Source organism: Propithecus coquereli, unplaced genomic scaffold (assembly GCF_000956105.1).
Source record: "Propithecus coquereli isolate 6110/MARCELLA unplaced genomic scaffold, Pcoq_1.0 Scaffold79, whole genome shotgun sequence".
NCBI classification, from domain to species: domain Eukaryota; kingdom Metazoa; phylum Chordata; class Mammalia; order Primates; family Indriidae; genus Propithecus; species Propithecus coquereli.
In genome coordinates this window covers 6,160,391-6,174,376 of record NW_012154062.1, presented here as the reverse complement: position 1 = coordinate 6,174,376, position 13,986 = coordinate 6,160,391, and the positions used below count along the sequence as shown (strand labels likewise).

At 40.5% G+C, this 13,986-nt stretch overlaps 1 protein-coding gene across 1 annotated transcript in view; it reads right to left on the bottom strand.

Annotated features, from left to right (window-relative positions):
- The window catches only part of ADAM7 (ADAM metallopeptidase domain 7), a 194,051-nt gene that overhangs the window by 49,375 nt on the left and 130,690 nt on the right, over positions 1-13,986 (bottom strand). Inside the window, exon 18 of the mRNA XM_012662921.1 lies at positions 5,677-5,788. Within this exon, the coding sequence (XP_012518375.1) occupies positions 5,677-5,788 (112 nt within the window). The remainder of the gene's footprint in view (positions 1-5,676; positions 5,789-13,986) is intronic.

Below are 13,986 nucleotides of genomic sequence, written 5' to 3'. Positions count from 1 at the left end.
TTACCGCTGGCATAGAGGGAAGTGATGGATTTTGGTCATTATTGTTCTCCACCTGCAACTCGGCTGAGTTTTGTCATTGGCTGAGTCTCTCACTGCCTCCCACGCCCAGGCTTGGCCCCTGCCTGTGCCAGATGAAAGCTGAGAAGGGACAGCACGGCACATTGTCCTGGTGTCAGTACTGAGATGCTGGGACAGTGGTGGGATCACAATTTAATCCGCACTGATTGCCCCCTGGTCCAACCTCGATAGTTAGTGGGGTTCATTCAGGCTCCCTGCTTCTCTCACAAATGGGGCTCTTCCTCTCATGCAGGGATCCAGGTTCTGGTCAGGTGACCCCTCACCTTGGTCTCGCCAGCACTGTTTCTTGCAGACATTCCTCGAAATTTTGCATGGGTGAATGGCATTTTTTTTTCCTGGTTTTAGACATAGGTGGAGATTTCAATATTTTCTTACATTTCTTTTAGCATATTAATGGGATTCAAGATGCAGGGAGAATTAAATGTGTTGGCTCCATTTTTACCTTGAACCAGAAATCTTTAAAGTCAGTTCTGTTTGTTTGTTTTCCTGTGGCTCTTGTAATTTAGAGAATCAAAATAATCCAAAACACTTGGAATAGAAATGGTTGTCTCTAGAAGCCACTTCGCCCTTGTCCAGACATTTTCTGTTGCGGCTCTGAGTGATGCCCTAGCATAGTTAATGAGCGCTGTCTTTGACTAATAGATGAGGAAATCAATGCATGTTGTCTTTCACTGTGGCTTCTCGATTGCACAGTGGGAGTGGGGGAGCTTTGTGATTTTTTTCCTGGTGTAAATGCAAGTCACTGGGTCACCTATCTCAAGTGCATTTGAATATGATCCTTATTTCTGATTAAAGAGTACAACTTTCAGGAATAAAACTTTCATGAGTGACTTTCAGGAGTCTCAGGCAGGAAAGAAGTGCAACGTGGAAGATAGGAAGGCTTTCTAGCACTGCGGAAATCACAACCCAACATGGGCTTCATGAACTGTATTGGTTGAGTTTATGCAGTGGGATTGCCAACACCTTTCCCACTCACTTACATATCACCTTCAGAATGGCTCTTAGGGTATGAAAGAGCTAGTGTCTCAGTCGTCTGCGCTGCATTCCTGGAGAGAATGGACTTACACAGAGGGCCCACTAGCAGAACCCCCTGGTGTACAGAGCTTGCGATCTCTATGGCTTGGCCATACATGTGTAGACCTTTAGAATGGCTGGTTGTCACGAGTGGCTGAGATTGTATTAATAGGTGCAATGGGGTCAGTGACTTCCTTGCCTCTGAGCACAGAGTTATCAGGTGTGTGAGACACAGCAGGTGCAGCGTGTTTTTAATATTCCTGCCATATTCGTGAGCAAGATACTCACGGCCACTCACTGGACTCCTAAGACTTCCTAGATTTCAGGTCACGCTCTAAGAACAGCCAAGAGTTCGTTCTCCTCTTTTACCATAAATAGAAATACTAGGCTTGCATGATACACAATCTTCTGGGCTTGAGTCACCGCCCGCTGTTCTATGCTGAGCTGCAGATCTGTTGGGATATTTTCTGCTACATGAGTGCCTTCCATTCTGAATATTTTATACATTCTGCACATGCTTGGCAGAATAAGGGCTTTCACCAGCGATGAATTCATAGTACACACATTGGCAGCTTTCCTGAACTGTTTACTTTAAAAACATCATCAGCAATTAGCCTGTAAAGTAGAAATTTAAATGAAATCCACAAACAAACACGCCTTTGAGTCAGCTAGTGACTGGAGATGGGTCTAAAGAGGCCTGCTGTAATTAGGCAGGACAAGAGTGGAGAGGAAATTAATGGCAAGCTTACAGAGCACTGGGTTCTTCCACCATAGCTTTGAAAAATTCTATAATTCCAAAGGGAAGGAAAAGAGTGGCATACGAGATGGGTAGAATCCATCAATACGTACTTATCCTGTTCATTGACACATTTGCTATGTACCCAAGAGCTGTGCTGATCACTGGAGATACAAAAGAGAGGAAGGGAAGAGGAGTTATTTATTTAGCGCTTTTTGTGTGGCAGATGCTATGTTATTTATTTTTAAAGCATTTTATTATCTTGAATTTTGACAGTATTCTGCAAGGCAGGGATTTTACAGGCAAAGATTTTGCAGACGAAGAATCACTCAAGAAGAGCAGTGCACAGAAGAAAGTGGGTGTGGAGGTTTCGCTGTCAGTGGAGACGGGGAATATAGACTGTAACTACTGCCAGGGTTCAAGGAAGGGAGAGGTTAATATAGGTCGGAGCCATCAAGAAAGGCTTCACAGAGGCTGGAGGGGTAAGTACAGCTCTTAACACATGGGTAGAATCTTAAGGAAGTGAAGGAGGCTGGAGGGATGGGCTTTTAGGGAAATAGTCCCTTTTTTGCTATTTTTTTGTCAGGTCATTTTTTTCTCCTAAAGGGATGGCCTCTACAATGAGGGGGCAAGACTAGAAGGAGATCGTGTGTGTCGGGGGGTGGGTGGTGGGAGCTTGTAGGAGCCTGGGGCGGGGTGGCGGTATAGACAGCACTAGAGAGATACCTAGAAATAATTCCTACTCGGCGGCAGGGCCATTTCCAAGACTCGCTAGCGTGCTTTTGACAGCGAAGGAGATGGCTTAGCTATCGCTGAAGAGTCTGAAATGGAGATTTCCAAGCAGGAAAAAAAATGTAAGCATCTACTCTGAGAATTTTGAAAGTGCCAGTTTAGTTTCAGAGTCAGGCTTTACAAACATTGCTGTGTTTTTAAACTCTATTCTGGCAGGTAACTTTATGTTTTACAAAGATCTTTCACATCGCTATGTCTTCTTTGAGCTTTATCTTTGCCAAGATTCTGATGAGGAAGAGACAGTATTTTCTTAACCTGTTTGACATATGATCAGTCCTCTTTGGTACAGGTGTGGTGTTGGAGACACGTGAACCAGGTTGCGTTTTCAAACTAGTCAACGAGGTAGTTTCTACAGACTGTCTCTTTCACTCTGGTTTGAAAGGCAGCTGCAAACTCTAAAGCATCATGGTTTTACAGCAGAAAGGAGAGAGGAGTTGGTGGGAAACAAGGACCAAATAAAAGTTAACGGCAGGGTGGTGAGTGTTTACTGAGTGGATTTAATTGTTTTTCAGTTCTCAATCTCATTAAGTTTGAAGCTCTAGGCTTCCATTATGAGTGAGGTGTTTCACTTGCATCCATCAATGCTAATTCACTTTAGTTGACTATCTTAGTTTATTGGTCTTTTAATATTTAAAATATTCCATGCACATGAGAAGCTTTCCTGCCTTGATTAGGAAGCCAGCAACCAGGCACTGGGGATAGCTAGGAAAAGCCAACAGTATGCTAAGACCTGCTCTTGAAAAGCTAAGCCTACACCATGCCAGCCAAGGTCAACATGGCATTAGACTTAGGACTCTGGAGTCTGACTGTTCCGAGATTTAAAAACATTTATATTCTAATAATATATTGAGGTGAAATTCAAATAACATAAAATTCGCCATTTTAAAGTGGACAATCCAGTGGCATTTATAATAGTACATTCATAATGCAACTACCACTTCTAATTCTAAAACATTTCCTCCTTTTTACCCATTAATCAGTTTCTCCCCTTCATCCCCTTAGTGCCTGACAAGTGCCAATCTGCATTTTGTCTCTATGCATTTATCTATTACTGATACTTAATACAAATGGAATCATTTATTATATGTTTGGCTTCTTTCACTTGGCATAATGTTTTGGAGGGTTATCCACATTGTAGCAGGTATCAATACTTCATTCCTTTTTATGAGTGAATAACATTCCATTGCACGTAAATACCACAATTTGTTTATCCATTGGACATCTGGGCTGTTTCCACCTTTTGGCTACTGTGAATATAGGTGTACATGTACTTGTTTTTAGTTATTTGGGGTATATTTCTAGGAGTAGAATTTTGGGGTCAGATGATAATTCTATGTTCAATTTTTTCGGGAATCACTGAAATGTTTTCCACAGTTGATGAACCATTTTGCATTCTTGCCAACAATATATGAGGGCTTCAATTTCTCCACATCCTGGCCAACACTTGTTATTTTCCATTTATTTTATTATAGCTATCCTAATGGATGTGAAGTGGTACCTTATTGTGGTTTTGATTTGTATTTCCCTCATGACTAATTATGTTGATCATCTGTTCATGTGCTAGTTGGCCATTTGGAGAAATGTCTATTCAAGTCCTTTGTCCATTTTTAAAACTCAGTTGTTTGTCTTTTTCTTGGGAATTTGTAAGACTTCTTTATGTGTTATGGACACTGGCCCTTATCAACCATATGATTTGCAAATATTTTCTCCCAGTCTGTATGTTGTATTTTCACTTCATTGATAAAGGCCTTTGATGTGAAAAAGGTTTAAGCTCTTCTGTCAGATACCCACCTGTTTATTTCCCTCCTTATCCAGGTACCAGCTCAGTGATATGTCCTTAGGGAAGCTTTTCCTGACCACCTTATTTAGAGTCCATTGGTCCTGTTCCCTACCCTACTTTACATTTCTTTGTAGAATGATGGTTCCTAGAACATGAGCTCCATGTGAGTGGGGACTCTGTTTTATTCATCACTATAATCCTAGCATCTAAAACCATGTCTGATACACATTGCGCATTCAGTAACTTCTGAGTGAAGGAATGAATGGATGAGTCTCCTCCAGAGAAAGAGAAGTGTAAGTAGCACAATTAGCATAAATAAAATAGGATTTGGGCTGAGGCATAATTTGATTTCAGTGCCATTTTTGTCACTTATCCTTTGTGTGATCTCAAGTAAGTTATTTAACCTCTTTGGACCTCACTTTGCTCATCTGTAAAATGGGTGTAATAATATGTATCCTGAAAACTTGTAGAGAGGCTTGACTGTTAGGCATGTAAATCTGGTACATTGTTTGGCAAATAATAAGTACTTAAGCAATTGCAGCTGTTATTAAGGACATTGTTTTTCACCCCCACATAGGTTATAACTCATGAAACTCTTGGTTCTTAGAAGACAATGATATATTTTGGCTTCTGGACTCACAGCTTCAGTGTTGAAATTGCTTGGTGTCTGACAACATGGAAGACTTAGTTTCCCAAAAATTGCTAAGCTATGTTCCAGTGGTAATTTTATTTTATGTATTGTCTTTCCCCCTTGAAGTAGGTACGTTTTGGTTCCTGAGTCTATAGAGAATTTCAAAAAAAGATACATTGTATATTGATAAAATGAAGGCAGCTTTATATTTTGAATGCTATTTTTGAAACTTCAATTTAGAAAACAAATTTCGATGGTATCACAGTTAACTTCACCTTAAAGCTCAGGTATTCACAATTTTCTTAATGGATTTTTGAGAATTTAGTAAAAATTCTCTAGCCAATTTTAAGCTCTACTTGGATAACTTAATCACAATGCAGCCACAAGGAAATAAACAGATTACATAAACCATACCATTCACTCATGCCAGACAAGTCCTTTGCCAGGGATAGAATACTGTATTGCATCTAATTCCAGGGTTGGGAAATGGACTTGCATTGATAAATCAAGGACTGGCTTGGTACATAGCCAGGTGCAAATGGCTGTAACTCAGTGTTTAATTCTGCTGACTTGCTTTTTTCCCTCAGCTTCTGGAACACCATCCCCTCTGCCCCTCCTGCTTCTGTCTCTACTGCAGGCTCTCACCTCCCTTCACAAGATGTTGAAGAACCTTCAGGAATCCATCTTTCAGACAGACAGGAGCTAAAGATTCTGATGCAACTGCCCAGGGGATTGGCTTCAAGGCAACAAATTTGCACTGCAAAAAAAAAAAAAAAAAAAAAAAAAAAATTGCAAAGAAAATCAGATGTAAGAAACTGTAGCACCAGAGGCAGGATAGGTGATTGGAGGATAGATGTTCTTAATCTTCTTTTTTGAAACAATGATAATGCATTCTCTACAATGCTGGGTAGAAAAGGTGAAATCATGCAATAGCTCCATGCCTTGACAGTTGGACCGGGCTTGCTGGTCCTCTACTTTACACAACGCATTACATACAGTTTGCACTCACTAAATACTTCCTTTGTACAATGGCACTCACATACTTCTTTTTCCTCTGAGTCACCAGCCATGATGCCCAAGGAGGCTTCCTTTTGTTAGCAAGATGCTTTATCTCCTTGGCCATCAAAAGATGGATGAGGAGGAGCAGCTGAGGAACAGCAGGGCTGGGTGGGGGGCAAAAGCTGTTCTCTAATTCTTTCTCTCATTCTCTTCTGTGACCACCCCCTGCTGTTCGAAGGGGTGGCATCAAAGCGACTAAGCACCTCCTCCTCCATCCTGCAGCAAGATCAGCCCTGTAAACTAGGGTTGCGGCATCTTCCTTACTTTCTTGTCAAAGTAAAAAAAAATAGGGTGCTAAAACCCCAAACTTGAAACAGGAAGAAAGAATAGATCTTACAGGTAGCCGCAAAAATCCTAACATCTGTCTATTTTTCTCAGTAACCTAAATGAAGATCCGAGGCAGCGTTTACTCTGAACAGTACAGGGACATGGGGTTCATTTAAAATAAGAGCTACTTTAAAAATCTGGATTTCAGTGTTTCACTGTGTCTTAAACAGGGGACTGAAGGCATTTTAAAGGAAGTTACTAAGTCTGAGTGGAAACTCTGTTTAGATTCTATATTAATTGTACTTCCTATTGTCTTCTTGTTCCCACACTTACTTTAAACCTAAATGAGTCGAAAGAAAGGGATCAGACATAAATAAATATGATGACAAAATCAGGTGTACCAATTTGACCAGATAAGCATAAAATGCACTCTGTATCTGAAAATGTTAAAAAAAAATCATGCACAGACTGTGATGAGGCAAGATCAATTTTAATGAATATGTATTGGGTTTCTGCTCTTTGCTAAGCCCTTTGCGTATATCATTTCATTCATTCTCCAAAACAACTCTGAGAGATAGACATAGTAAGGTAGAAAGTGTGGACACCTATTTCACAAAGTTATTCAGGTTCTTAAATAAGACAGTTAACTATATGGATGGCTAAATGCCTTGTGCATATTATTATTATATGCTTTATGCTTACTAACAATAATTTATTCCCTTTTGAACCTGGCATGAAAGGAAACAGAAGCTGAGTGAGGTCAAATTGCTTTCCCAAGGTCTTGTTGCTGGCAAGTGGTGGTTCTAGGACCCAGGAGTGAGGAAAAAAGGCTTTTAGACCCCAAATTCCTCTGACGCTGTCATGAAAAGATCTTTTCCAGCTCATAGAAGGCAGATGAGACAAACAGACTACTGACACAATAAGGACCTGCACATTCCTCTTTGGGATCTTCTATACATTTGCAACAAGAGAAAAGAACATATGAGCTCTGAAAAGTCCCTTTTCAAAGTCACTTTTAGCTTTGAGTTTAGAATTATTCATTTTTTGTGTGTCTATTAATGATGTTTAGGGCGAACTGAGATATGTAAAGGAATATTCTCAGCAGTGTTATTCACAATGACCCAAATTGGAAAACAACAACAACAAATGTTTATCAACAGGAATGGGCATGTTTTAATATTTTATATAAGGAAGTGCTATACACTAATGAACACACATGAATGTCTGCTAACCACTCCTTGCACAAACACATGGAAGAATCCCAAAAATATAGTAATGAGCAAAAGAAGCCAGACCAAAAATATAGACTGTATAATTCTGTTTTCATAAAAGTAAAAAAGTAGGCAGCACTAAACTATATTTAGAGATTTATCCATAAATATTAAAACTATTATGGAAAACAAGGAGATGTTTACCCATCAAAGTCAGGCCAGGGTCACTCCAGGATACAGACGAGAGTTTTGATGAAGAACTATGTTGAGTGCTTTCAGGGTGTAAGCAATGTTCTCGGTTTGTCCTTGGAGGTGGTTTTAGGAATGTTTACTTTAGAATAATTTATTAAAATGTGCATTTATATTTTATGCATTTTTCTGTGTACAGATCATATCTTACATTTCACAATAAAAAAGGTTTACAAAGAAATACTGTACTGAGAAGACATAGTTCTTGGATGAGATAATAACAGGAGGGATCAGAATCTTTGGCTCCCACCTCCTCTTCTGCCCTCTTGCCCCCTCGGAATGGAGGCCAGGGCAGGTTGGCGCAGCTGTGCGGCCACGGTGGCTTCCCTGCTGTCTGCCCTGTCACATGACAAGCTGAGCTGGTGATGGGGCTTGGGCCACTGGGGAAATGTCTAGATCTTTACTTCACGTAGAAGGTGGGAGAAGAGCTGGAAATGATTTCGATAATGTTTGACATTACACTTACGAAGGAATAAAAGGACAGGGAAACATTTTAGCTAGTCTGTCTCTCGGGACTCTGCAATTTTTCTCTCTCTTGTCAGGAGAGAGAACCAAGCTATCCCCAGATAATAAAGAGAAAATATCCTTATTTTCAGCCTGTCCCAAAATATCAAATGAGTCTCACTCTTAAACCCATGCTATTTCCATGTCATCATCACTAATGATCGTTTTGCATAGTTGCTGTTCTTATTGTAGGGGTCTGAACACCTGGGAAATTAGGTGTGTCTGCCCCCAGTTCCCCAAGTGTAAGCATTTCGGGGTGGATGTGAGTTTGGGGTAGCTCAGTTTGACGGTGAGGTGTCCAGGAAAAAAGAAAGCGCAGCGCTTGGGATAGGAAATAACTTAGGGGAAGCGATGAAGGTGGCTACGGGGTGCAGGGTAGAGACCCACGAGAATGGGTTAGGAAGCCGCACACACTATGAATGTAAGATTGTCTCAGCAGTCAGGGCCTCGGCTCCTTGTCTCAGGGAATATATGATATTAAGACCCAGAATGAGGATTCAGTGTGCAGAGGATATAGATGATTCCAGTGATATGAATTTAAAAAAAAAAATCTGGCAGTCAGCTGTGAGTCTACACAATCTCCTCCGCTGCTCTGGTCAGTCAATTCTTACAACCAGGGCTGATCCCTGACCACGCTGCATTAGTTAGAGTCAGTAAGGTAGGAAACAAGGTGGTCGGTGGGGGCCTTTGATACTGAGTCAGGGAGGGCTGTGTTCATACTGCCCGGAGAAAGCTGCAGCAGAATTCTAAGAAGACAAATAAGGTTGAAGAATTAGATTTTTCCTCATTCGTTTCACATGGAAAACGGAATTTTGTAACTGCTTTGAAAGGTCAGAGTCCTCCCTTTTGGACGGTACTCCACCACTGAGACCAATTCTTTATTTGATGTGTTCTTGAAAAAAATGGCAGGCATTTAGGGAGTGTGGACAAGGAGGATGGTGAGCTTCCAGAAAGGAGCCGGGTTTCTTCCTTGAACGGGCTTGCTGCCCAGAAGAAGGGTTGATTTGCATTTTATCTGCAATGCACCACTCGTTGGTGTGCAGTGCTGCAGCCCTGCACGCAGCCTCTGCCTGGACACAGCCTTGTCCTCTGAGAAGGGCTGCATTCATTTGTAACCACCCAACACTGTTGAGTTGACAAGCCAGCATTTTCTTCCTTTTACCAACACCCCAAGAAAAGAAACTTTACTGTGAGATCTTCTCGAGCCGTTCGAGGTCACTTAAGAAGGGAGCTAAAATAAGGAAAATCACTATATTTTTGTTTGAGCAAGGATTTGAAGGATAAAATATGCAAGAAATAAAAAAAAAATCCCAGAACCTTTAAAGATTGAGTTATATTTGTAGGAAGTATAATTCACATGAAATAACAGCACCGTTCCCCTTCATCTCTGTGGTTGAAATTCAGGTAGATTTGGTGGATTAAAAAAAGTTTCCTAGCTGTGAAGGCTTTGCCATGTCATTTTCTAACTCATCCATTCCAATACTTTGTAGCATAGGTAGTTCAGTAAAGGGTTCCCTCATGTTTTAAAATTAAGCTTCTGTTGATAACTTTGGTTCAGATCTAAGGTAAAGTGAAAGAATCCACATAGTTGCAGGTGACTGATGAGAAATGAACAGCAGCAGAATGTCCTAAGAGCAATGACAATCTGCCTCTCACTGGAGAGTCCCCTAGAGGACTGTCCCCAGTCCTCATCTGCCTCGTCTGCCTAGATGATCTCATCCAATCCCATGTTTTAAATTACTATCTGATGACTTCCAAACTTCTATCTCCTGGCCAAATATTTCCTCTGAATTTCAGAAACATGCTTCAACTGGGTAATGGGCATTTACATATGAATATATCAAATGAATTAAAAAGTAACATTTATTTTGGGGAATAGAGGTGAGGATTGAAATTCTTACTGCTTGCTTCACCTCTGTTGGAGTTCCTTACACATAAGCTATACAATATTTATACACGCAAGGTGAGAAACAAATTGGAAGCATAGTACGGCTTTATTATGGATTGGCAATTAGCTAACATAGTGTTAACACCACCCTTAACACGATACTGTCTGTAACACTGATTTGGAGAGTACGACTTAAGCCAGAGGTACCCAGTGGCATTTTCTGCTCCCTCTTTATTCTGCACATAAGATGGCTAAATCTTCAGATTAGACCCTAAGCCAATCACCTGGCCTGCTACCTGCAAGGAGACTGGCACCTGCTCCTAGCAATTAGACCCTGTTCAGTTTGTTTTCCAGATGGGAGACCAGAAACACAAAAGTGGAAGAAAGGAAGATGATAGAGGGTTCTGAACTTTGCACATGTTTTCCCAACCACTGAATGCCTTTCCTCCACCGCTTGGTGAATTTCTACTCACCCATCTAAGGTTACTCTTAAAAGTTACCTTTTCTGTGAACATCTCTTGATATACCAAGCTTTAATTATCCAGTGTCCCCATAATATGCCACCCCTGAGCATGTGGCCCTCAGACATATTCTTCGTCCTTCCTGGTTTGCTGTGTATGGTGGGAACTGACTTCATGCTTCCATGTCAGCCGACCTATGGCTCTGGCAGGAAATGGGGGTGGGGGGCAGAAGCCGGCGTCCTCCCTCCATGCATTGAGTGGGTTTTCTAGCAGTGGCTTTGACCCCTCTGAAATTTCCGCTCCCGCTGGATATGCCTGCCCAGGTTCCTGCTCCATTCCGGAAACTCCAGCTCTGGTAACACCACTGTGTTAGTTTCCAAAGGCCACTATAACAGATTACTGCAAACATGGTGGCTTAAAACAACAGAAGTTGATTCTCTCCCAGTTCTGGAGGCCAGAAGTATGAAATCAGGGTGTCAGCAGGGCTGCATGCCCTCTGACAGCTCTAGGGCAGAGCTGCCTTCTCTGCCTCTTTCACTTCTGGCAGCCTCAGGCGTTCCTAGGTTTATGGAAGCATCACTCCAGTCTCTGCCTCCATCTTCACATGGCTTTCCCTTCTTCTCTCATTGTGCCTTCTCTTTTGTCTCTTATAGGGACAATTGTCATTGGATCTAGGGTCCATTTGAGTAATCTAGGATGATCTCATCTCAAAATCCTTAATTTAATTACTGTTTAATTATGCCAGCAAAGACCGTATTTCTAAATAAGGTGGTAGTCACTGGGTCAAAGTACTAGGATATGGACTTTTTTTTAGGGGGCGCCATTAAACCCACTACAACCACCTCCCCTCCTTGTTTCTCTCATCTTGGGGTGGTGGAGGCTGTCTGCAGTGGATAACGTCTGGGTTACCTCACTGTCCACCCTGCAACTTCTCAGCTCCTCATATTCTGAGTAGCCAACCACTTACATTACATTTCATCATTCTATTTTTATTTTATTATTTTACATTTTCTCTGTTATAAACACTGGAAATGGTTATAGTGAGATCCTGATGGATACACATAATGATTTTTGTATGTTTCTGTTCTACACCCTTAATACAACATATTGTCTTGATTTGTTGACACGTGTACACCCCCCCGGCATGCTGTGCAAACTTTGTTATTTTTCCTTCATTCTCAGAAACACAACACATTGCCTAGTTTGGAAAATGCTCAGTTAATAATGAGTTATGAATAATGATCTGAAAATAAATGAGGAAAAGATGCTTAATAAATCTTGTTTTCCATTGAGCTTCTATATAGATGCTTAATAAATCTGTCCTCTCAACTCAGACTTGTTGAAATTTCAGTCTTTTTTTTAAAAAAAATCATGTTCTCTCCTTGTCCACTGTGTCCAGTTTTCCAACTCCTGTCCATTTCATGTGTCTCCCACCCTCAGAGATGGCCCCTCTCTCTTCATTACCCTTCCACCACTCATTTTGACTTTCATGCAGTCTCCTTAATTGGCTGGCCTGATTATTGTATTTTTTTCCTTTCAATTGTTGCGACATTTTACATCTACACCTTACTTAAGAGTTCAAGCACATTGCTGTAACTCTTCCCTTAAAAATCTTTAGAAGTTCTATATTATCCTCTAATTAAAGAACAGATTCCTTAAGCGTGCATTTGAGACTTCAATATATTTCCTAGTCTTGTTTTCTACTGAGCTTCTATAGAGAGCACATGCTTGGGTCGGCCTCAGTTCTCTTTGTTTATCAGCCAAGCTTTGTGCATTCTTGCCCTCAGTTTTGCTCATGCCTCTCCTTGGGATACCCTGCCACTAAGTCTACATAAGCCAATTTCTCCAGGCCCTAATAAAATGTGTCCCCCTCCACAATGACGCCCATGATCTCACTAGACTGAATTTATCACTTTTTCCTTTCAACTCTCACAATGTCATTTTTAATTCTGTATTGCAGTCACTTGGCACATATCTAATCTTGCCTCCTTAAACCAGCGGTTCTTGAGGGCAGATGCCATGGCATATTTATCACAATTAGAACAGCTACCATTTAATGAATGTTTACTAGAACTTAGGTGCTGGGCTGAGTATTTAGTATGCAGTATCTTCTTTAATTATCAAACCAGTCCTCTGAAATAGGCACTCTGTTTTAATCCTCATTTCACAGATGAGGCAGTTAATGCTTAGAGAAGATAAATAACTTCCCTGAGGCTAAAAAGCTTCTAAATGACAAAGCTAGAATTACTGTCTGACTCTAAAGCCCATGCAATTAACTATGACTGTATCACTTTCTCTACAACACCTAATTTAATAAATGCCAGTTAAATGAGTAAAAAATGGTCAGTATGTGCTGCTGAAAAGAAGCATAAGGCTTAGTAGTTAGACTTTAGTTCAAATTGGAAGCTCTAACACTTTCTTGGAGCGAATTATTTATCAAGTCTCAGCTATTTCCTCATTCATAAGGTAGAGGAAAGGAATAATGATTCCTACCTCACAAGGGTGTTGTGAGAATAAAATGAAACAGTGCAAATGATGGTATCTACCGGCAGGCTCTCTCTATATTTGTTAGCTGATAATAATAGAAATATTTTTCCCATTTTACTATTCCTCTTTGGAGATAGCAAGATGAAAGGAATAGCATGCCACCAACAGTAGCCATAACAATTTTACAAAATTCACCCCACCAGAAAATAAACTTTATTCTCCACCAGGCAAAGTTATCCATAGTCTATGACCTCAAAGGGAAATCCCAAATATTATGGTACTTCATAATAGAGTGCTGTTTTAGCTTCATTATATACAAGCATTTTTATATCTATCAATCTATCTACATATCTATGTGTTTAATTATAATGTCACTAAATTGTCAAGGTAACCCTGTCACTGGGTTACTAGGAGTGACATGTGCTTAGCTCAATCTTTATTAAGACATTGACCTTCTTATCTAGGCTTCAATTCCGTTCTTATTATATCCCTTAAGTGGCCTCAAATGTGCAAATAAAATTTGGTCCTTTTATCTCTCACCTTGTTTCTCCATGTAAGTTCCTTCTCTCTGTCTTGCTGACCACAGCGATTCATGATGGCGTTTCAAATACTTCCAAATATTGGTGTCCACAGGAATAATGTCCCTTCAAGCGAGGCCTTTCATCACATGGAATTTTAAAAATTATAATAGTATGTGAGTATACACACATCCACGAAATTGTACTACTATTCACTGTTATTCTTCCTTTCATAAAACAAATGACCTTTGACATTTCATAAGATCCCATCACTAATTATCACTTCTTGACCTTTTGGCTAAGATTAAGTG